This window comes from Caretta caretta, chromosome 3 (assembly GCF_965140235.1).
Source record: "Caretta caretta isolate rCarCar2 chromosome 3, rCarCar1.hap1, whole genome shotgun sequence".
In the NCBI taxonomy this organism is placed as follows: domain Eukaryota; kingdom Metazoa; phylum Chordata; order Testudines; family Cheloniidae; genus Caretta; species Caretta caretta.
The window spans coordinates 146,697,913-146,721,454 of NC_134208.1; the positions used below are offsets into that span (position 1 = coordinate 146,697,913).

The 23,542-nt window shown below is 46.4% G+C and overlaps 1 protein-coding gene across 1 annotated transcript; it reads right to left on the reverse strand.

Annotated features, from left to right (window-relative positions):
• Positions 1-4,040: 4,040 nt before the first annotated feature.
• LOC125629588 (sulfotransferase 6B1) lies at positions 4,041-22,868 on the reverse strand. The gene is made up of 7 exons (XM_048834962.2): positions 22,547-22,868; positions 18,307-18,422; positions 10,295-10,384; positions 9,413-9,539; positions 6,662-6,756; positions 5,803-5,959; positions 4,041-5,306 (listed from the first exon to the last, which is right to left on the reverse strand). Exons 1-7 carry the CDS (start codon positions 22,740-22,742, stop codon positions 5,176-5,178), a joined length of 912 nt encoding a protein of 303 aa, XP_048690919.1. The 5' UTR covers positions 22,743-22,868; the 3' UTR covers positions 4,041-5,175.
• Positions 22,869-23,542: the final 674 nt, after the last annotated feature.

The following is a 23,542-nucleotide window of genomic DNA, read 5'->3' on the forward strand; positions in this document are numbered from 1 at the left end:
GGGTAAAACATAACACTCCCTCAGTGAATACTGCAACTGAATATTCCTGGTCCTGATAGGTGGCTTGCTGTAAAGAGGTCTTATTTCAGAACGGCGAGTCCGTTCTTTCCTGCTCTTTGGTGGCGGCTAATTCTGCTAGGATCAAGGGCAGCATGTCAATGGGCATTCCCGTTTTGGGGGACAGTGGAGTTGGAGCACATACCCAGCAATCAGTCTGGTTTGTTAAAGTAGCAACGTGGTGCGCAAGCGAAACAAAGGAGTTATGCTCCCGATATGCATGGTTTGGAAATAACAATACAGAGAATAACAATGGGTTATTCACAATAATATTAACAATAACAAATAATAATAATAATTGGGTAACAATACAGAGAATAACAATATTACCCAATTAATTATCACCAGAGTCTTTTTAACCCAGGGTCTCCAGTACCTGGGTGGGCCAATTTTAGCGTTAAGGTGCCCACTATTTGTGTCTTTTAAACAGTAGCTTTAGCCCGAGATCGTCACTAGATGAGGAGTCAGCAAGTTGGACGGTCCACTGTTCTGCTGACAAGGGCGCGGGTACTGCCTTCAGACAAGAGTGATGGATCCAGTTCTTGTGTCCCTCGATCTTTGCTGCTGTATGGGAGATCAGCAGGGTCCTTTCCACTTTTCCTGGAGAGGCTCGTCTTTCTAGGTACGAACAAGCACGGAGTCACCGGGCTGTAAGGAGTGGACGGGAGAGTCCAAGGGGAGAGGCTGGGAATCCTTGGTATACCTGTGAAGAGACAAGAGAACAGCAGACAGGGAACACATATACTGTGACAAAAAACCGTTACCCAGCTCCCATTCCCCTGACAGAACCGGGGTGCCATTCATAGGCCATGCCCTTCCAAACATAATTTCAAAGGGACTAAGCCCTAATCTACCCTTAGGGAGAAGGCGGATACAGAGTAGGACGAGGGGCAAAGCATCAGGCCATCGCAGTGAGGCTTCTTGGGACACTTTTGAGAGATGCCGTTTAAGGGTCTGATCGGTGTGCTCCACTACACCACTGGCTTGCGGTCTCCAGGGCGTATGGAGATTCCAGGGGATCTGTAAGGCATATGAGACGCTTTGAATGATTTTTGTCGTGAAATGTGTCCCGTTGTCAGATTCCATCCACAGGGGGAGTTCAAAGAGAGGAATGATCTCCTTAACAAACTTGAGGGCCACTGTTTTGGCAGTGCAATTACGGCATGGGAAGGCTTCTGGCCATCCACTGAACCGATCCACTATGACAAGGAGATATTTGAACCCTTGGGTCCGGGGAAACTCAGTAAAGTCTGGTTTCAGAGGAACAGCCGTGTTAGTCTGTATTCGCAAAAAGAAAAGGAGTACTTGTGGCACCTTAGAGACTAACCAATTTATTTGAGCATGAGCTTTCGTGAGCCACGAGCTGTGGCTCACGAAAGCTCATGCTCAAATAAATTGGTTAGTCTCTAAGGTGCCACAAGTACTCCTTTTCTTTTTTCAGTAAAGTCTATTTGCCACACTTGTCCGGGGCCCGGAGTGGGTTCTAGGGCAGCTGGTGGCACAGGATGTCCCGGTCGGGGGTTATTCTTTTGGCAGACTAAGCAGTCCGCTTGTACCTGGGCAGCCAGGGGTCGGAGTCCAGAAGTGATAAAGTATTTTCCCATTAGCTGGATAAGTGCTTCCCTGCCAGCATGAGTGGTTTGACGCAGTTTCTGCAGCACTGGCCGGATCAGGCCCTTTGGTAAGAGGACCTTCCCTTCCGGGGAATGAAGCCATCCCTCCTTTTCCCGGAGACTGAGTTTGTCAGTTAGCTGTCTCTCCTCCCCAGAGTACTGAGGGGTTGGAAGCTCCCCTACTGATAGGATAAGGGCATGCATATGGGCGTTCTCAGTCTGAGGGGATGGCAGGGTGGCAGCATGCTTAGCCTCTCTATCTGCCCAGGCGTTACCTCTGGCCACATCTTGATCTTCCCTTTGATGGGCTTTACAGTGTACCACCGCCACTTCCAAGGGAAGTTGTATGGCTTCTGGGAGCTGGAGGATTTGGGGCCCATACTTGACTGGGGAGCCTTGGGCTGTCAGCATTCCCCTTTGCTTCCATAGGCCAGCCTGAGCATGCAGCACACCAAAAGCATACTTTGAATCAGTAAAAATGTTGACCCGCTTTCCTTTTGACAGTTCAAGTGCACGGGTCAGGGCTATTAGTTCGGCAAGCTGGGCAGAGGTCCCAGCAGGCAAACCTTCAGCTTCCACAGTGTCATGGAGGGCACAACAGCATAACCCGCCCATCTATTACAGTACTGTTACCATCAGTGTACCACTCATAATCTGCATTTGGGAGGGGTATATCCTTTAAATCTGGACGGCTGGAGTACTGGACATCTATGATCTCTAAACAGTCATGTTTTTGTTCCTCTGTTTCTGGCAAGAGAGTGGCTGGGTTAAGGGAGGGGCAAGGCTGTAAGGTGACTTCAGAGTTCTCTAACAGCTTAGCCTGGTACCGAGCAATCCGAGCCTGGGTGAGCCAAAGCCCTCCCTTTGCATCCATAAGGCTCGGACCATATGGGGAGTATAGATTTGCATAACCCCTCCCAATGTTAGCTTCTCGGCTTCCTCAATCACTAGGGCAGTAGCTGCGACTGCCCGTAAACATGCCGGCCAACCCTTCGCAACCTGATCAGGTTGCTTAGAAAAATAAGCCACGGGACGTCTCCATGCTCCTAACAGCTGTGTAAGCACTCCTAGGGCCACCCCCTCTCGTTCATGTACATACAACTGAAATGGCTTAGAGAGATCTGGCTGGCCCAGAGCCAGAGCAACTCCTTATAGGTGGTAAGGCGGGTCATATCCCCGTGATCATTTGGATCCCACCTGGGGTCTGCTCGGGGGACTTGTGCATCCGGGTCAGGGACATTAATACGATCCCGGTCGTACCGTTTCTGCGCCTCCTCCCTTGCTTTGGACACAACCTGTTGTCTTTCAACCTCAGACAGTAGGGTTCGCAGGAGGACGTTACAATCATCCCAGTCCGGCTTGTGGCTGCAGAGGCACCCCTCAAAGAATGATATAAACCTGCTTGGGTTGGTGGAAAACTCTCCTGCCTGTGCTTTGAAAGCAGCCAAATCCACAGGATTAAAGGGCACATGAGTATAAACCTGCATAGTCGTGGCCGGACACCTGTCCGATCCAGACCGGGCGACTTTAGTTTCGGTGATTAAGGGGTATAGGCCAACCATTGGGGACTTACAAGGTGTGGGTGTAGGGGCCGAAGGGGACACCGGCTCTGCCATTACAGTGGGGGTGGGGGTCTGGGGAATAACATTAGCTGCTACCGAACCAGTCGGAGTCAGATTACAGGGCTGTAAAATATCTGGTCGAGTACATAAAGTCAGAAACAAATGCGCATACATATGTTCATTCCATTTCCTTGTTCTCTGACAGAACAGGAGTAACTGAAGGATTGTGTTGTAATTAATTGACCCTCCTGGTGGCCACCACTCCTGGTCCTCTAGTTGATATTGAGGCCAGTCAACTGTACAGAATCGTTTTAATTGGCTCTTAGTCATTGGATCCGCACCAAATACCTTCCAGTTTGCTAGAATGCATTCTAGGGGCGTACACCGTGCCCTAACCCCCGAGCTCTGTCCCTGTCCCATACATACAGGGGAACTCTGGGCGTCCCCAGGTTCCAACAGAGCAAACAAGCCGGATTTCCAAAGGTTCCTACCTTATCCAAGGGACCGGTTCCTCACCGTCGTCCACAGTTGCTTCTCCACTATATGAGTGCGTTTCACCGTTGTGCCCTCAGGGGTCGATCAAATTGCGTCTCCTCCGAGGCCCCCAATGAACTCACCGGTGCGCGCTGGGCGTCGGTTCTCGCCGCAATCCTCGACCTCCAGGAGGGGTCCGGGCAAGGCTAAATAGCAGCCTCGTCGCCCACCCAGGGACGCCAAAAGCTGTTGCCGGCACCCAGTGCCGAGAGGCTAAACAACAGCTGAGGTTGGTTCGCGACCCGTTGTGCTACACCCAATAATCACAACGGGGTGGAGAAGCAGAAAAGTTTATTTGCCGCTGCAAAAAGGTACAGGGAGAATAGAATCTCAAATCCTGCACACAGAGCAGGAAGTTACACAGGCTTTTATACATCCTTTTTCCCAGCATACTTATCCAATAGCAAGCTGCCCTAAGTATCCATATAGCCAGCCAATCCAGTTCCCAGCTAGTTCCCTTGTTCTCATTTGTTATACCATACAAATGCTGCTTTATTCAGCATTGTTCTTTCATATCTGCCCTGTTCGGCCTTGCTTAGTTTCAGGCAGTCTGACTCTGCAACATATTGTTGCAGATCCTCAGCATAACTGCTGTGAGTGCCTCCAGGCAGGGGGCCAAGGACACTTGGGCCTAGTGCGAGGGGGCTTCATCGACACTCGTTGTCTTCCATCCCCTCGAGTTACCTAGTGGCCATGCCCCAGTGTCCCCAACAATGTCATCAGGCTACCACAAGGCAGAAGCACAAAGGTATATCTTAGCTGTGTCTACACTGGGACTTCATTGGCAAAACATTTTTTTAACACCCCCTGAACGACAAAAACCGCCAGCCCGAACGACAAAAGTTTTACCAACGAAAAGTGCCGGTGTGAACCTACCGACAAAGCTGCTGCTGCTCGTTGTGGGTGGAATTTTTTTGTCGGCAGGAGAGCTCTCTCCTGACGACAAACAGCAGCTACATTGCGCGGCTTTTAGCAGCACGGCTATAGCGGCACAGCCGTGTTGCTAAAAGCTGCATAGTGTAGTCGTAGCATTCTATTGGATTCCGCCTGGAGGGAAGAGAAGGCATGAAGGAGAAAAAATGGCCTATTGCAAGACAATTGCAAAAGTTGTTGCCATCATGGAGACAATTTACAATTGAGTCAAATATCTTGTTCTGGACAGGCAGCAGTAGGAAAAGTGGGTTGCCTCATGTGCCACTATGCACAGGAGATTCTAAGCCTAAATAAGTCACAGATGGGCAGTATTTGGACCACTAGCCTTATTTACTGTGTCTTGGGTTTGGTTGTTTTTTGTGTGAAAATTCTTGCGTGAAAGGCTAATTATTTTAATCTCTACATTCTCAAACAAAAGGTAGTAAAATAGATGATGTTTCTGAGTAAATGCTAATGTCATTCTGATATTCAAGGATTTAATATTTGCAGTATTTATCATATTTTAGCCTGGCTCCCAGTTTCGTTCCTGCTAAACATTCTTCAAATTTGGCATCCATTTCTTGGCTTTGAGCTTCAGTGAACAGATTCTTCCAATCTCCAACAGTACCTGCAAAAGAACAATGAAATAAACTCATAAATATTCCTGGAAGTATAAGATCACCTGTCAGGTAGCGGTAGATAACAATGAAATGCTGACACAAACAGTTGGAATGACTGAACTTATTACCACATTTCAAATCAATATGAGGCTTCAATGTGGATGGTGTTCTTAAAATTTTAGGTTAAAGAAAACCCTTTGCACTAAATTTTACAGGTATATATGCATGCACCTTTTACAACCAAGGTATTTTCCACAGAGCTCATATTTTGAAAGAACAGCATTCAGTGCCTGAGTGATAATCTAGCTAGGGATGTCCATTTTCAGGAGAAGAAAATTCATTATCAGCTATGAATTAAATGCATTAATTCTGCATTTGGGAGCTCCTGAAATGGTCACAACAGTCATGCATCTTATCAAGCCTTTTAAATGTTAATTAGCTCCCATGACCAATTTGGATACCTGTTCTAAACTCTAGGACTATCACCGCTCTGTATAAATGTACCTTTTCTGAAAAGGATGGGACCAAATTTTCCATGTGTTTCTTGGGATTTATTGCTCATTGATTCAAAGGTGGCATTCTCTGCAATAGACTGAATCTTCTCCTCAGGCAGAGAGAACCCCAAAAATTCAGCTATTTGTTTCACTCCTTGAGGTAAGTTCTGAAAAACAAAAATGCGATAGAGTTATGTATAAGTTAAAGCAAACATGCCAGACATTTTCCCTCTATCTTGTCAAATGAATGTAGTTGATAATATTCTCATCCATATAAAGGGCAGAACATTAGAGAAATATATTCGGTTCAGCAGCAGGAAGTTGCAGGAATGGTGGTTACTTTTGATAAGATTTTGGAATGTGCCTCCCTTCCCAAATGGCAATGTGTTAAGTGAATGCTCTCAATCTTCTGCATGGATCTCTTTATTTTAGTATTAATTACTACTGATATCATTTATCTAGCCACATCAATTAGTATTGTTCTATATAAGCATTGGCATTACCTAACCCAGAGAATTTACAGTTTAAGATCCTCAAACTGCTAACATGGACATGCTTAACTTTAAGCACGTGAACAGTCTCACTGAAGTCAATGGGACCACTCTCATGCACGTGCTTAATGTTGCAGGATCAAGGCTTTCGTGCTTGAGGAGGGAGCTGGGCTGCAGAAAGAAGGGCTAGTAGCCAGTGGGAAAACAGGCTGCAACATCATATACCTGTTCTCTGCACAATAAGGTTTTGCCTGGGACAAAATGAAAACTGGATGGGACAAGATGCTTGAGAATATACTGAAGGGAGCAATTCTGTATCAGAACTGAGTACAAGACCTAATAAGTCTTTTCCATTTTTAACTTTCTACACATATTTACCTCTTTCATTTCTTCATAGGTGATGATCATGATATTCTCTTTATCCATGTGTTTGTTCCAGGCAAGAATATGGTCAAAATATGAGTTCCAGCAGACTAAAATGAAGTTAAGGCAGACAGGTCAAAAACAGAAGATAATTTAAAGTATATTTAAATTGCCCCAAGATGAAATGTATAGGTTAACTTCAACATAGAGTCCTGGAGAGCTTAGATCGTCTAATCCTTCAGTACGCTGTTCTTAGTTCTTTTTTTTTCCTTTTTCTTTTTCTTTGGGGGGAGGAGGGGACAGATGTTATTTTGGAAGTCATTCACTCCAGACTTGACTTTTCACTTTCTTCTTCCAACTATTTTTACATAATCAAGCTATACCGTTTCTACATGACAAGTTTTAAAAAAAATCTGTTTACAACAAATTAATTCTTGAATACATTTTGTAGTAATCAGTAACGCAGCCATGTGTGTATATTCAATCTATCACATAACCAGGCTAACATTGCACTTATGAAATGGCGAAGTTAAAAAAAAATAACCCCAACAACACAGATTTAAGGTCCTGCAAACACTCACCATACGAATAATTTCCTTTACTTTAGTGGGATTATTAATGTGAGTAAATTTTACTCACATGCATAAGTGCTTGCATGGATAGGCCCTTACAAAATATAAACAATTAGTTTCTACCAGTATACTTTATTTTCCAATAATTGTTTACTAGAATATGGCACAGACTCTTTGCTATATTAAATTTCCTCCATTTGCTTCAGGGGCTGTAAGGCAGTTTATGGTTACGGTTCCCTGATTCTCTGCCCAGCTCAGACCTGGCTCCACGGTAACTTCAAGCAGCCTAGAGGCTACTCTAACCTATGGTAAGTGGCAAAGTCCCCAAGGAACTATTCACCAATTAAGATTAGTCTCTTGACACCACCCCTGTGCCAGTTATAGCGGCAGAATAGTACAAGAATCAAGAATGCCAGCTTTGCATCCATGGAAAGCTCTCCTACATCAGGGGATTTCTCAGCCGGACAGATCCAGCTGATTTCTGGTCTCTTTCCTGACAGAAGTGCACAAAAAAAGGGGTGAAATAAAGAGACTTTGCTTATATCGTACATAGACACTGTATTATACTGTCAGCAACTTCTCAAAATCCCTGAAATGCACCTCAGTGTCAGAGTAGCTCGTATGACAGAGGGTTTGGCTTTGACTTTTGTTAAAGTGCTGTTCTCTGCAAAATGAGTATGTAAAACAAGGCACCTTCTTACTAAACAGGTCTGTTTTCCTAAGTATATACAGTGCCCTCTCTGCTTACTTTCTGAAATAAAATGCATCTTAAAAGGAGTGAAAAGCATTAAACTCTGCCAAATCAGCACAGTTAGGAGAGTACAAGCTGGAATCTATTCCATTTTGTGCAACGTCATCATCAAAATAGCTTGCTAAATTGGCATGACAGGCCAGTGGGGTTGTACAGATCTTACTAAGAGTGCAGTTTGGCCTGCAGAGTCCTTATCACTGGAAGCGGTGTTGAAGAAGGAAAGAGCCCAACTTGATTCACAAATCCCAGATGAAATTTGAGGAGCTGGCAGTTACATGAAACATTGTTTGTTTGTAAGCCTAGCACTTCTGATCTGGAAGTAATAAAGAGATGTGTACAAAATCCACTATGCCATTTTTACAATCTCTTTTTCCCCTTTACAAGAGAACTTCACTTGAAATGCAGGGTGGCTCTCACTGTCGTTTTCCTTGAGTCTGTTTGAGCCCGATTGCTATGAAGCTTCTTGACATGACAGGAAATCTGCAACTCATGTCTGCTCCCATTGCTTTGACAGCATGAACGCTCTTTGGAATACTGTTCTTTCCAGCATAATAGTGCTCTTTGTCAACAGATGATAGTGAGACTAATACTGAGTTCTTCAGTTTACAGAAAGGGGTTTATCTATTTCAGTTGTAGCTCAAACCTCTGCTCAATTATAAATAAAGGGCCAAATTTTCAAAAGTGCCTAAGAGATTTAGAAAACCTGAATCCCATTTTCAAAAGTGATTTCGATATAATGGGCAGATAGGTGCCAGGTGGAATTTTCAAAAGTGCTTGAAGTCTATGGGAATTAGGTACCTAGGTGCTTTTTGAAATCTCGCTAGGCATCTATCTGCATCTTTAGGCACTTATATGCCTTTAAAAATATGGCCTTTAGGTGATTAAGTCTCACTGAAAGTCAATGAGGGTTAGGCTCCTAAGTCACTATGGCATTTTTAAAAATTTTACCCCAAACTTTTATTTTGAATTGCTCTAAAATGTGTACCCCTGCTCTGAGATGCAAATGAAAGCAAGAGAAAAAAGTAGCTGAGAACAAAGGGGGAGAAACTCACTCATAAATCTAGTTTTTAAGATGTGAAATCACAAGAAGGATAATGCCTGCCAGAAAGAAAAGGAAAGCTGGAGTTTACCCTTTGTGTGCTAGGGATGAAGTGGAATCCCTGTATACTTCACCATCCTGACCATTTGAATATCTCCACAGCAATGCTCCGAGTGCTGAGCATTGCTCAGGGTTGAAGAAGAGTGAAGCACCTTTGACTCCTTAGCACCAGCTCCCCTGCCCTCTCCAACCCAGATCATTAGTTTGAATCCATTTGGGATTAGTTTTAACATGATGATCACAGATTCCCTTTTTGGACTGCAGACCAAAGAAGAGTTGAGAACACTGTACTAGAGTGTTTATAAACGCCACTGAGAAACATAGCAAAGATCTAATAACTGTACCTTCTCCACTCATGAACTTCTGAAAGAACTCATCCCAGGAGCTGACATTTGGAAGCCCAGGATTTTTGTTGTAGAAGTGGTAATAGGATACAGCTGCATCTTTTGGATTTCGAAGTAACACCAGTACCTTTTAAAACAGCAAAGGCACATGAGTCTTTGGTATTTTAAGGTAACCTTTGATCTCAAGGGTCCTGCATTAAAAACGTATCAGCTCTTACAGGAACTGAAATTTGGAAAGTGAGGCCCCAATCCTGCAAATTGATTTGTGTGGAGAGACCTTACACCTGCTTGGAGCCCCTACGACTTCATGGGGGTTCCATGGAGCAATAAGGGCTATCCTATACAGCTCACCTTGCAGGGCTGGGATCTAAGATTTGACCTTTGTGTGAATTACAAACAACAACCAGTAAAAACTGAATTCCACTTTTATAGTGAAAGATGTCAGATTGTGGGATCTGAAAAAGCGAAGTAGAGAACTAGAGTTGGTCAGGAATTTTACAGTGAAATGGTTTTCACCAGAAAATGCTGACTGGCCAAAAGTTTTCCCAGAAATTTATTCATTTCTGGTTAAAATGGGAGGGAGAGAGAGGCATACACACACACATCTCAGAATAGCCAAAGTCCCAACAGTTACGGCATTAACCTGGAACATCAGAGACCCAGGTTCAAGTCCTTGCTCTCCTCAATCTGTTTTTTCACAAAAAAAATTCCACCGTTCTTGGTTACATCCCAATGCCGAACAAAACCAAATGCTGTAACCTTGAATTTTTTTGTGAAACTGAATTCCTGTTTTCCAGGCAATCCTGTAGAGAACTTTTGCCAGAGGAAAACTGGGAGTTGCTTGGAAAGTGAATAATATCAAATATTAAAATGCTCACTTACCTTTGCGTTACTCCCCAAAACAGCCTTGGGAATATTATCACAATGGAGATGTGTGATAAAAAGACGTGGCGAAGGTAAACTTTTTATTTTCTAAATCAAAACAAAAAGAATATGTGAAAAAAAAGGAATCACAACATATCTACCTCGAATATGTTGACAATTTATAATATGTGTATGTGACATTGCACCCCATAATGTTTTATGGAAATATGCTTATGAAAGTAAATATGACATAACTAGAATATGTTTTATGCTAAATAGGCCATGTAACATATCTCTGCAAAGATTATGATCTACTGAATATATTCATCCTATTTGTATGCATGTATCGTTTTTGTTCTTGAAGTTATGAATGTTGGCTGTGTACTTGTTTGATTGTAAGTTGCCTTAGTAAGACATTTGGTCAGCTTCTTTAGAAAGGAATTTGCAAGTTAAGTGCCCAGTCAAGAAACACTTAACAGACAATGGTTCTTGGAAGACTTCAATCCACATAAGAAGTCTACCTGAGGACGTTGAAGGTAGCATGTGAACAATGGCTGCCACCTGTAAGTTCTGAGTCATGCATGGACATGTGACTTGCCCATGTGACTCCAAAACTCCATTTTGTAGATGGTTTCTATATCGGGGAGGGGGTGTCCACCCACAAGAGAAAGTCTATTTCAACCCCTCCATTTTGTCTTCAGCTGGCTCAAGAGATAGCCCTCCACCCCCAAAGGATACCTGAAAGAAACTGGAGCAAAGGAAGGTAACAATAGCAGGGGTGAGTGAATGCTGGATCCAGACTAGAAAGAGACTAGTCTGTAAAAGAAGCTTACTGAAACATCTCTGAGAGTGAGATTTCATCTGTAATCACTTTCTTACTGTATTAGGCACAGGCTTGCGCGTTTTATTTTATTTTGTTTGGTCATTTACTTTGTTCTGTCTGTTATTACTTGGAATCACTTAAATCCTACTTTTTGTATTTAATAAAATCACTTTTTACTTATTAATCCCCCCAGAGTATGTATTAATACCTGTGGGGGCACACAGCTGTGCATATCTCTCTATCAGTGTTATAGAGGGCAAACAATTTATGAGTTTACCCTGTATAAGCTTTATATGGGGTAAAACGGATTTATTTGGTGTTTGGACCCCATTGGGATCTGGGCATCTGAGTGTTAGAGACAGGAACACTTCTTAAGCTGTTTTCAGTTACGCCTGCAGCGTTTAGGGGATGTGGTTCAGACCTGGGTCTGGGTTTGCAGCAGGCTAGCATGTCTGGCTCAAACCAGGCAGGACACTCAAGTCCTAAGCTGCCATGGGAACCGGGCTCTTGGGTAGTGTCAGCACATCAGTTGGCAGTCCCAAAGGGATTTCTGTGATCCAGTCTGTCACAGTGTAAATTTGATCTAAACATCTATTTTGCATGGAAAGAATTTTTATTGGTAATTGTTAAATTGTAGTCTCTCTTCTTGGTTCTTCTCGTCCTTCATAATGTCATCTAGATGGCATTGTTATTAAAGCCTAGTTTCTGCAGAATTCTATCATTTTTAGCAGATTTCAAAATTGTCACAAAGCAGGTAGCATACGTAGGCCAGATAGTTAAAAAAAGAAAGCTGTTTGCATTGTTCTTGCTCTTAATTCATTATAATTATAAAGGCGAGCTTTTGTGCCATTGCAACAGAAAAAGAACATGCACCGGTGGCTGCCGCTGCAGAAAACACACACGTAAACACAGAGGGACTCCACACCCTCCTGTGCACTGTAGAGCAGAGTTCCAGGGTAGATCATGGAAGAGATAAGCATGAGCAGTGAATTTTCTCATGTACTAAACTGGAGAACAACAGGCTATATTGGCTACTCCCTTGTATCTTGGAATAGCCACTGCTTTTCCTGCTGTACACCAGTTCCTCCTGTTTAGGGATTTTCCCTTAGGCCTTGTCTACACTGGCAAGTTTCTGCGGAGTAAAGCAGCTTTCTGCGCTGTAACTCCCGAGGTGCACGCACGGCCACGCCACTGGGTGCGCAGAAACTGTGCAGTTGCAGCGCTGTAAAAAAACCACCCTGACAAGAGGCTTGGAGCTTTCTGCGCCGGGGCTACAGCGCCACGGCGCCAGTGTAGACCTCCTGGTCGATTACAGTGCTGCGACTGGCCTCCGGGAGGTGTCCCACGATGCCTGTCCTCACCTCTCTGGTCATCGGTTTGAACTTGACTGCCCTGCCCTCGGGTGACCAAGCGTCATCCCCACCCCGTAAATTCCTTGGGAATTCTGAAAGTCCCCTTCCTGTTTGCTCGGTGACGCCTGCAGTGGTCTCAGCGCATCTCTCCAGGTGACCATGCAGCTCCACGCACCAGGTGATCTCTTGCTTGGAGCAATGTCGAGCTGCTGGACCTCATCGGCATTTGGGGAGAGGAGGCTGTCCAGTCCCAGCTGCGCTCCTGCTGTAGGAATTATGATACCTACGGACAGATCTCACGATGCATGACAGAAAGGGGCCATGACCAGGACACACTACAATGCAAGGTCAAAGTGCAGGAGCTGTGGAACGCCTGCACAAAGTGCAGGAGCTGTGGAACGCAGGGTCAAAGTGCAGGAGCTGTGGAGGGGGAGGGAGACCCAGAGGTAGAGGACAACTCGGAGGTCAGAGATGCATGCAGCCTGGAGCTCTTCTCTACCCCACAGGAGGTTAGCCAGTCACAGCTGTCGGATCTTGGCAAAGTGCAAACAGGAGAGGAGGCCCCTGGTAAGTGGATTTGATTTTGGGAATCGCTGAAGTGAGTTGTTGGGGGCAGAAGGGTTGCAGAAAGCAGGTTTGCATCTGTATGATGTGCATACCACCAAATGCCTAGTCTGAGCGGCGGAAGAGGGTGTTGATTGACTCCCTCACTTCACGGGAATCTGCCTCAGAGATCTCATGGAGATACTGGGCAACCCACTGCCACAGGTTCTTTGGCAGAGCTGCTTGATTTCTTGCCCCATTAAGGGTAACTTTCCCGCGCCACTCTGCCGTCACTAGGGTGGGGGGGGGGGGACGGATCATTGCCACACACAGGCGAGCCACATAAGGGCCAGGGCGGAAGCCGCAGTCTTGGAGAAGACCCTCCCTTGATTCCCTTCTAACCCTCAGCAGCGAGATATCTTCCAAAACGAACACAGCCTGTGGAAAATGTGGGGATAGTAATGATGTAAGGCCCCCCCATACAGTGCTGGTTCTCCCCAAGAGCCACATGCCCAGTGTACAGTACAGTTCTGGAACACTGATTTCCCCTGCCCCTACAGTTACTCACCATTTTGGGGGTCGTGGCTCATGTGTGCTTGCCTGGGGTCAGCCAGTTAGTGACAGGTATGTGAACTGTGGCTGGGTTTTAAATCAGTGGTCTGTGTGTTGCTTCTGTAAAATGTTGCATTTTGGCTTCACAGATATGACCTTGGGAGCCCAGCCTCCCTCTTTGTTATCACCGGCTAAAAGGCTGCACAGAATTAGAAAGCAGCCCTGAAGAACTACAGAGGACTTTCTGCATGAGGTCATGATGCATTCTGCAGCCGAAACACAAGAATTGAAGGAGTGGAGGGACAGTGAGAAGAGGGACTGAAAGGAGAACGTGGAGCTCCAGAACGAAGCTACGGAGTGGCTATTAAACGTTATGGAGCGCCAAGCGGACACACTCTAGGCATTACTAGCACTGCAAACTGAGCAGCTCCTCGCTCACCCTCCCCTGCAGCCACTGTCACAAAACTCTTTCCCATGCAACCCCCCTCCAGACACCGCCAACACACTCTTATCAACCTCCTGGCTCTAGTCTGTACCCGCTGCATTCCACTCCTGCCCCGCCACAGTCCAGCCCTCCGGACTCCCAGTGCACTCAACTGCACTCAACACTCGTCCCTCTGCAGTTTAGCCCTACTGAAGTACAGTACCCGCTGCACTGTACTCCAAAGGAGAAGGTTGGATATGATACCTGGACATACCCAAATCTTTAACAATCCTGGGACCCTCCCTTCCCCCAGCCCCCACAGTGCTGATGTGTTTTTTTGTTTGTCTCTCTCCTCCGGTTGTTTTTTAATAAGATAATTGTTTTGGTGTGAAAGCAATCTTTATTCCATTAATTGAAAGCAAAGAGAGCCCCACAAAGGAACAGGCAGTTTCCTTACACTTTCATAGTGCATCGTCTGCACCAATCACAATCACCTCCTGGCATTACAAGAACTGCTCTCCTGAGCATAGCAACAAATCTTAGTGGCTTTCAGCTTCAAATTGCTCCCTCAAGGCATCCCTGATCCTATGGACCCATGCTGCGCCCCTCTAATAGCCCTGGTCTCTGACTGTTCAAATTCAGCCTCCAGGCACTGAGCCTTAGTGGTCCAGCCCTGTGTCAAGCTTTCACCCTTTCCTTCACAAATACTATAGCGCGTACAGCACGCAGCTATAAGCATAGGAATATTGTCATCGGCCAGGTACAGCCTCCCATAGAGGCAGCGCCAGCGGGCCTTTAAATGGCCAAAAGCATACTTAACAGTCATTCTGCACTTGCTCAGCCTGTTGTTGAACCGCTCCTTGCTGCTGTCCAGGTGTCCCATGTATGGCTTCATAGGCCACAGCATTAAGGTGTAGGCGGGGTCTCCCAGGATCACAGTGGGCATTTTGACTTCCCCTACGGTGATCTTCTGGTCTGGGGATAAAGTCCCTGCTTGCAGCTTCCTGAATAGGCCAGTGTTCCGAAAGGTGTATATGTCATGCACCTTTCCGGACCAGCCTGCGTTAACGTCCGTGAAACACCCACGGTGATCCACAAGCACCTGAAGAACCATAGAGAAATACCCCTTCCGATAAATGTACTCAGTGGCTAGTTGGTCTTGTGCCAGAATTGGAATATGCGTGCCATCTGTCGCCCCTCCGCAGTTAGGGAAGTCCATTTGTGCAAAGCCATCCACAATGTTATGCATGTTGCCCAGAGTCACAGTCTTTTGGAGCAGGATGTGGTTAATGGCCCTGCACGCTTCTGTCAACCTGAGTCCAACTGTTGACTTTCCCACTCCGAACTGGTTAGTGACCAATTGGTAGCAGTCTGGAATAGCCGACTTACACAGTGCACTCGCCACGCGCTTCTCCAACAGCAGGGCAGCGCTCATTCTTGTATCCTTGCACCACAGGGCTGGTGTGAGTTCATCACACAGTCCCAAGAATGTGGCTTTCCTCAACCGAAAGTTCTGCAGCCACTGCTCATCATCCGAAACGTGCAGGATGATCCCACCACTCAGTGCTTGTTTCCCGAGCCCAAAAGCAGCATTCCACTGTGGTCAGCACCTCCGTGAATGCCACAAGCAATCTCGGGTCATAGTTACTACGTGTGGCGAGGTCAATGAGGCGCCAAATGCAGACAGAAGCACAGGGATTGCTGGGATGTGAAGCAATGCATCACAGGGCATTGGGACAGGACCCAGGATGCCCCGCAACCCCCTCCGCCTTCCCACAACTCTTAGTAGCAGAAGAGATGCTCTGTGGGATAGCTGCCCAGAGTGCACCGCTCCGAATACCACTGCAAGTGCCACAAGTGTGAACACACTGTTACGCAAGCAGCTGACGGTGTGAACACACAACAGCAGTTTCTCGTCAATGCTCTCTAAGCGGCGCTGAAACTGCCGGCACAGTAACTCTGCCAGTGTAGACATACCCTTAGTCCTGCAACACTGTCTCAGATTTTACTCAGGTTTTGCTCCATTGCTGTCAGCCCATATGATCTCTTAACTGAGGTTCTTAAATATTTTCAAACGGTAATTAATTAAGTCTCACAGCACCTCTGTGACAAAAATAAATAATATCTCTGTTTTACAAATGAGGAAACTGAAGAGGAGAGATGAAATGTCTCGCCTGAAGCCAGACACAGAGCTGTCATTAGCGATGTCCTAACTCTGACTCCCAATCTTGTGCATTACTTATAAAACCACATAAAGAAAAGTAACAGTCCATCAGGTGTTACTACTCATGGCTTGCAATTATAACATATAGACACACACACAGCCATATACACTGTTAGAGTCACACATTCCCCTGATCTTGCAAAGACATAGGGCTTGGCTACACTTGCAAGTTAGAGTGCATTATATCGGCCCCAGGCATCCTAACTTCTGAGGTGTCCACAGGGCCATCCCTAGCCATTTTGGTGCCCTACGCAGGCCCCCCTCACCCCCCACGGGGGGGGCTGTGTAGGGCCCCAGGCCTCTGCAGGGAGAAACTACCCACCAGCCCTCACTGGCAGAGCAGAGCGGGCTGGGGTCGGATGACTCCACTTCCTGCCACCCGGTGAGTACAGGGCAGTCAGGCCCGACCCCACACTTATGGGGTGGCGGGAAGTGGAGTGACCCGGCCCCAGCCCACTCCGCTTTGCTCCCTGGGCTCCCAGCTTTGGGGCCCAGGGGGGGAACAGCCCCACAGCACGCACCGGCAGTGTGGCTGGGAGCCAGCGGAGCGGAGCACACTGTGGCCGGGTTGCTCTACTTATTGCCGCTGGTAAGTGTGGGCCCGATTCCTTGCAGTCCTCCGGGGAGTGGGGACGGGGCTGGGGTGGAGCAGGGGCAGGGGTTTTGGGGAAGGGGTGGAGTGGAGGCGGGGCTGGGGCAGAGCAGGAGTGGGAAGAAGCCAGACGGAGCAGAGGAGGAAGAGGCGGAGCAGGGGCTGGAGCAGCACGCAGCTGCTTAGGTCACCAGGAAATTTAGTGCCCCAAATCTGCTGGTGCCCTAAGCAGCTGCGTACTTTGCTTCTGGGTAGGGACGGCCCTGGGTGTCCACACTGGCAAGGCACTTAGAGCGCCTGGACTCTGCAGCTGGAGCGCTCCTGGCAATCCACCTCCACGAGAAGCATAAAGCTTGCTGAGAGACGTGTTGCATTACTGCACTGGGATTGGCCTCCGGAAACATCTCATAATCCTCTGAAGTCAAGTGGCCACTCTTCTCATTGTTTTGAACTCTGGAAGGTTGGTTTTTTATGAGAGTATCCAGTTTTGAGAGCTCATTCTTAATCTTTCCCTGTTTGCTGTAGAGGATGTTGATCAGGTGGTTCCGCAGTTTCTTTGAGAGGGTGTGGCACAAGCTGTCAGCATAGTCTGTGTGGTATGTAGCTTGTAATGGCTGCAGGCAAGCGGATATCCCCTTTCAAAGCTCCATTTCTGACAGGCAGCATGTTTATCTTCTCCGGGACACAAAGCAAACCATTACTGTGGAATGCCACTGCTGCCCAGGCATGTGTGTGTGAGAAAGAGGTGGGGGGTCTGCTGCCATCTGAACTTACAGGACAGCATGCTGACACACACTGCCCCCCAAAACACACTGTCTCTCCCCCGACATACACACAACACAACTGTCACACTCCACTCCACCCCCCTCCTCCATTTGAAAAGCACGCTGCAGCCACTTACACGTTGGGATAGCTACCACAATGCACTGCTCTCGGTGGCATTGCAAGAGCTACTAATGTGGCCATACCACTGTGCTTGCAGCTGATCGTGTAAACACAGGGCAGCGTTTTCCCTCCTGCGGTCTCCAAAGGCCGGTTTAACTCCCAGCACTCTGCATCTGCAAGTGTAGCCAAGCCCTTAGGCATAGGCTTGACTTCACTTTGGAAAAGTCACACCTTAAACTAGGATGGATAGAAATCAGGAATAATCAGCTAATGACTTCATTAACCTTTTCTTCTCAAAAGATTTTTAAAATATTGCACTCAAAATTGACACTAAGGATTGGAAATTCTAATACAGCAGTAGGAGGTCCAGACTAGAGTTAAAATTAAGTTCTGTTCTTTTAGTACACAAAAGTCAATTTCATTTCAAATCACACTTGTTTGCCCGTGTTTTAATCTTTTATAACATGTTCCCACATACAAAAAGTAATTGAGAGAATTAACTTCAAATTACTTGATATGGAAGTGTATACCCTCTCTGTAAAGTGTTTTGTACTTATATGAGATACTGTAAAATATAGACATTTAAAAAAATACTAGATGCTAAAAATAAACTTCCTGAATTAGTCCATGCTGACCTGAAATTTTTCTGGAACTCCAAATTCAAGAATTTGTAAATGCTTTATTCGTGGTACCTCCTCCCTTAGAACTGCGGATATCAAGTCATTTAAAATGTGTTCAATCCAATTACTTCCTGAAACATAAAATAACTGTTAGAAGGAGCCAAGCAGGAATTTCAGAACTGTAGCCTGTTAAATATCTAGCATAACTTTCTAAAGAGTCAGTATACTAGTCCTCCATATAACTTGTAGGTGTTCCATTATATAACTTGTAACAGTTGTAGGTACACAATTTTCAGACAGAAGTGTGATTTTTACATTGAGTGTGTCTCTTTAATGCAACATTGGGGGCGAGAATGAAATCCTGTGCTTTGGCAATTACAAGTTAAGTTATATATCCCCCGCACAACTGTACTTTATTTACATTGCCTATGTGCATATAATGGCAACCCTTGTAAGCACTTTAAGGCTGCTGCTTCTGCTATGTACAGCTTGTGAACACAGTGTAAGGATATGCCTACACTGCAATAAAAAACCCATGGCACCAATAGCCTGGGTCAACTGAATCTCACAGCCTGGGTCAACTGAGTCAGGCTCGTGGTACTAAAAATAGCAGTGTAGACATCTGGGTTCAGGGGAGCCTGGGCTTTGAAATCCCACAGTGGGGGAAGAAGGTGTCAGAGCCCAGGCTCCAGCCCAAGCACAAATGTCTACACTGCTATTTTTAGCTCCGTGTCCCAAGTCCTGTAAGCCTGAATCAATTGACCTGGGCTCTGAGACTTGGTGCAGTGGGTCTTTTATTGCCGTGCAGTGACTCAGATCTTGTTGCTACACAGAATCTCCTTCATGTAGGAGGAGGAGATCTTTGCTGCAAGACTGAAGAACAGAGAAGTGAAGATAAGGTTTCCCTGCAACATCCTCAAACTGCCACCTGCTCTTTCTCTATTCCCCAGTCAGCTCAGTTACTACACATATGCTTCCTTTTGGGTTGGCAGGGAAGAGTAGAGCACGGGCTGTGCTCAGGAGTAACTATCTGTGGCAAAAAAAGAGTATTACTGGGAGAGGAATGCCTTTGTCCAACAATCACACGATCCCTGCAAGGGTACTATCATGAGTCTGGGAGAGCCAAGTTCAAGTTCCTTCTTCTCATCAGGAAGAGGAGGAATTCATCTGGGAATCTTCCACATCCCAGGTGAGTATCCTAAACACTAGGCTAAAGGTTCATAGATTCCAAGGCCAGAAGGGATCATTGTGATCATCTAGTCTGATCTCCTGTATAACACAGGCCATAAACATCCCCCAAAGAATTCCTAGAACGTATCTTTTAGAAAAACATAATCCGTCCCCTTCCCCCCCAAGTCATTTTGTGCAATTAGGCTGCCTCTGAGGACACCTAATGGATCAGGCCCTACAGATGAGATAGCTGGGACAGTGCCTATCTGCCTCTGGCTTGAGGATCATGAAGGGCTTAGGTGTGAGGTAGGCATCTGGGTGCCTCCCAGAGGCATCAGTGTATTTGCCCAGAGGAAGAAACATAGGTGTCTAGGAGACTTTTACAGCAAAAATTGAGGTGGTGAGTAAATTTAGTTTGTCTATAGCATAGGCAGCAGCTGAACTGGGGATTTGTAAATTGGAATGGTGCCTAAAGCTAGGACTTTGGTACCTAAGTCTGGAGTTTGTGCATCTACATTCCTTTGTGGATCTGGGCCAAACAGACACCAGCCTAAATATTACCAAGTGTTCTGAAAAAATCATCAGTCTTGGGCTAAGAACAGCTTCGATAAGGGTATTGAATGGCATGTTGTCATAACCATACAGCTACGGGTAGCCTAGAATTCCTCCTTACCTGTAAGGGATTAAGAAGCTCAGATAGCCTGGTTGGCACCTGACCAAGAGGACCAATGCGGAAAGAAGATACTTTCAAATCTTGGGAGGGGGGAAGGTTTTGCTTGTGCTCTTTGTTTTGTGTGGTTGTTCTCTCTTGGGACTGAGAGGGGCTAGACAGAAATCCATCTTCTCCAACCCATCCCAATCCAAGCCTCCAATATTGCAACCGGTATAGGTAAACCAAGCAAGGCGGATTAGTTTATCTTTTGTTTTTCTTGTGAATTTTCCCTGTGCTAAGAGGGAGGTTTATTCCTGTTTTCTGTAACTTTAAGGTTTTGCCCAGAGGGGGATCCTCTGTGTTTTGAATCTGAATACCCTGTAAAGTATTTTCCAAACTAATTTTACAGAGATGATTTTTACCTTTCTTTTTCTTTTTTTTAATAAAATCCTTCTTTTAAGAACCTGACAGATTTTTCCATTGTTCCAAGACCCAGGGGCTTGGGTCTTTGATCATTTTGTAACCAATTGGTTAGGATATTATTCTCAAGCCTCCCCAGGAAAAGGGGTGTAAGCGCTTGGGGGGATTGCTGGGGGAAGAGGAACTCCAAGTGGTCCTTTTCCCTGGTTCTTTGTTAAATCACTTGGTGGTGGCAGCGTTACTGAAACCCAAGGTACAGTGGAGAATTTGTGCCTGGGGAGTTTTTAACCTAAGCTAGTAGAAATAAGCTTAGGGGGTCTTTCATGCGAGTCCCCACGTCTGTACCCTAGAGTTCAGAGTGGGGACGAAACCCTGACACATGTATCCCCCAAAAGTGGTGCTATTGCACCCTTAACCTACTGGTGTGTGAGGGGGAGATTCTGCCAAGCAGGACAGCAAGTTGGAACATGAGGGTTAAATCCCATCATGGGTTTTGTTATCCCAGCTGGGAGTGTCTCCCACAGCCAGGGCAATCAGGAACCTAGTTAAGCTCAGACTCATAAAAAAGGAAAGGGCTGATTTATTTTCACAAGAAGCGGAGACAGGGTGTTGCTAATGAAAACCAGGACAGTGAGCTCTGGAGGTATGAGAGATGCCTTTCCTGTTTCTTTACAGTTGACTGTTAAGCTACATTAAGAGAATGTAGCCATGGATTTTCCTGATTTGTGTTATTCCGGCTGAATGAGAACCCTACATACAGAGGTGCAAGTAAGCCGGTACGCCCCGGTACGGCGTACCGGCAAGAGCCCGTGCGCTGTACCAGGGTGGACCGGCTTCCCCAGGCGGCAATTTCAAGGGCCTGGGGCTCCCAGCAGCGGCTGGAGCCCTGGGCCCTTTACATTTCCACCAGAGCCTGGCTGCTGGAGCCCTGGGGTAGCGGCGGTGGGGCTCCAGTGGCTATTTAAAGGGCCCACGCTCGGAAGGGGCCCTGGCTGCTCTTCTCTGCTCCCCGCTCTCTCCTATGGGGGCAGAAGCTTGGTGCTGCCTTCTCCCGGGGCTCTGTCCTGCTGCTGCAGGGCAGGCTTCGCGGGCAGCCCAGCTCCCCCCTCCCCCGCCTCTTTCCCCAGTGTGCTGCATTCCCCCCCCCCCCTCACTCTCTCTCCCTGCTGCTGATAAGCTGTTTGCTGGCATGAGGAAGCAGAGAAGAGGTGGGGGCGGGGCCTTGGGGAAGGGCATGGAAGGGGGCATACCCCCTCCAGCCCCCTGCCGTGAGCCGCTCAGGGCAGGGAGCTGGGAGCAACCCCAGCCCACACCCCCAGCCCTCTTCCCTGTCTCCTGCACCTCCCTCACACCCTCATGACCCCAGCCCTCTGCCCTGACTCCTGCACCCTCCCACACCCCATGCCCTGGCTCCTGCACCCCCCCACATCCCCACCCTGAGCACCAAACGGGAGCTCCTGCACCCTCCCCCACCTGTGTCTGAACTGTCTTGTCTGTGTCTGTTCTAAACTAGTGATGGGGTCCATGCCTCTTTATACCAGTGTACAGCTCTAAGCCTGCCATTCGTGTGTTATTAACAAAGTTTCGGGGCAGTTCAGATTCTGTTCTGGCTCTGAATTCTGTGGACTGACCCCCATCTCTTCACCATATATATGAAGGTATAATGCTACATAGGCACAAAAAGGCAGAATTACAGCAACTATAGGAATCAAAAGCTTAAAATTTCCTTACACTTGTATATTTAAGCTCACCATAATCTTGCATGATTCTTTGTATTTAAGTTACTACAGCCAGCAGCATGTCTATCGCTGCTAGAATAAACACACATCTGAAATTACGGAGGAGGAAAACACATGGCTCACTAGCACACTGTTTCCCTGTGACAAATGAGGATTTACTACTGCATGTAGCATTTGAATTTCAGTGCTTTTCTGCATTCTTAGAAAATGATCACATATATTTGACATCTAAGCACTTTTCTTTCAATTTTGCACCAAAAAAATCCAGACTTACCGCATTTAGGATAAGCAGCTAGGAAGACATCATCTTTTCTAACTTCCATGGTGTCCAATGCTTGGAAGGTCTCAGCGCAACACAACACACTAGGGTATAGCACCCCCTTGTACGAGATCAGCAGCTCCTCGGTTTTTTTCCCTTCAGCTGCATCAAGAACTGCATCTATTTCCCTAGCAAAGCGGCTCATAGCCATGGTTGGAGTTTGCTTTGCCTTTTGCCAGACTCTGCCCTTAAACCGTGTCTCTAGTTTTCTTTGGGAGGAGAGGGAGGAGGAGGCTGATAAGGAACTCTTCCATATGAACTCACTGGCTTCTCTGCTGCCTCACCCTGTTTCTCTTGTCCAATAAGGGAAAGCCAAACTAAAAGAAGTGTTGAATTACAAGCTCCTGGTGTGAACTCTTGGTCATGAACTGTAATGGATTTCAGCCAGTGTTGAGCATTACATTTAACTTGCGCTTTCCTTTGGTATGAATTGTAATGGGAGAAACTCCTAGTGGGATAAGGGTGAGAAACAAATTGTGCTTGTTCAGCCCCTCAGCCTCCATGTGGAATGGAATACTCTTCCACCTAACCCACTGGCTGTTAAGTTTCCACCAAAGGTAAAGACAGATTTCAGAGTAGCAGCCGTGTTAGTCTGTATTCGCAAAAAGAACAGGAGGACTTGTGGCACCTTAGAGACTAACACATTTATTTGAGCATAAGCTTTTATTTTGAGCATAAGCTGTAGTTCAAGTACTCCTGTTCTTTTTACCTAAGGTAAAGGTATCTGTTAAGCACCCTGGGGAGTTGCTGATGTAGAATCATGCTGCTGTTTGTGTGCGAACTAGAAGTTGTAAAACTGGATGAGTCGCCACAATAACAGGAAAGAGAGAGGACTAAAGGGAGATGGGTTAACTGCTTCTCAGGCTTACAGTGGTTTTAAAACAGAGAGACTGGGATCTCTTCAGAGTAAAGATTGTTGCTAACTTTTTCGTCTAAGCCTAATACTGATAG

Excerpts from the sequence above, each read along its gene's own strand:
- LOC125629588 (XM_048834962.2), bottom strand. The coding sequence starts at position 22,742 with ATGGCTATGAGCCGCTTTGCTAGGGAAATAGATGCAGTTCTTGATGCA. Across the intron at positions 6,757-9,412 it reads GAAGTTCATGAGTGGAGAAG|TCTGCTGGAACTCATATTTT; the intron begins GTACAGTTATTA and ends ACTTCATTTTAG. Across the intron at positions 5,307-5,802 it reads TCCCATCCTTTTCAGAAAAG|GTACTGTTGGAGATTGGAAG; the intron begins GTACATTTATAC and ends GTTCTTTTGCAG.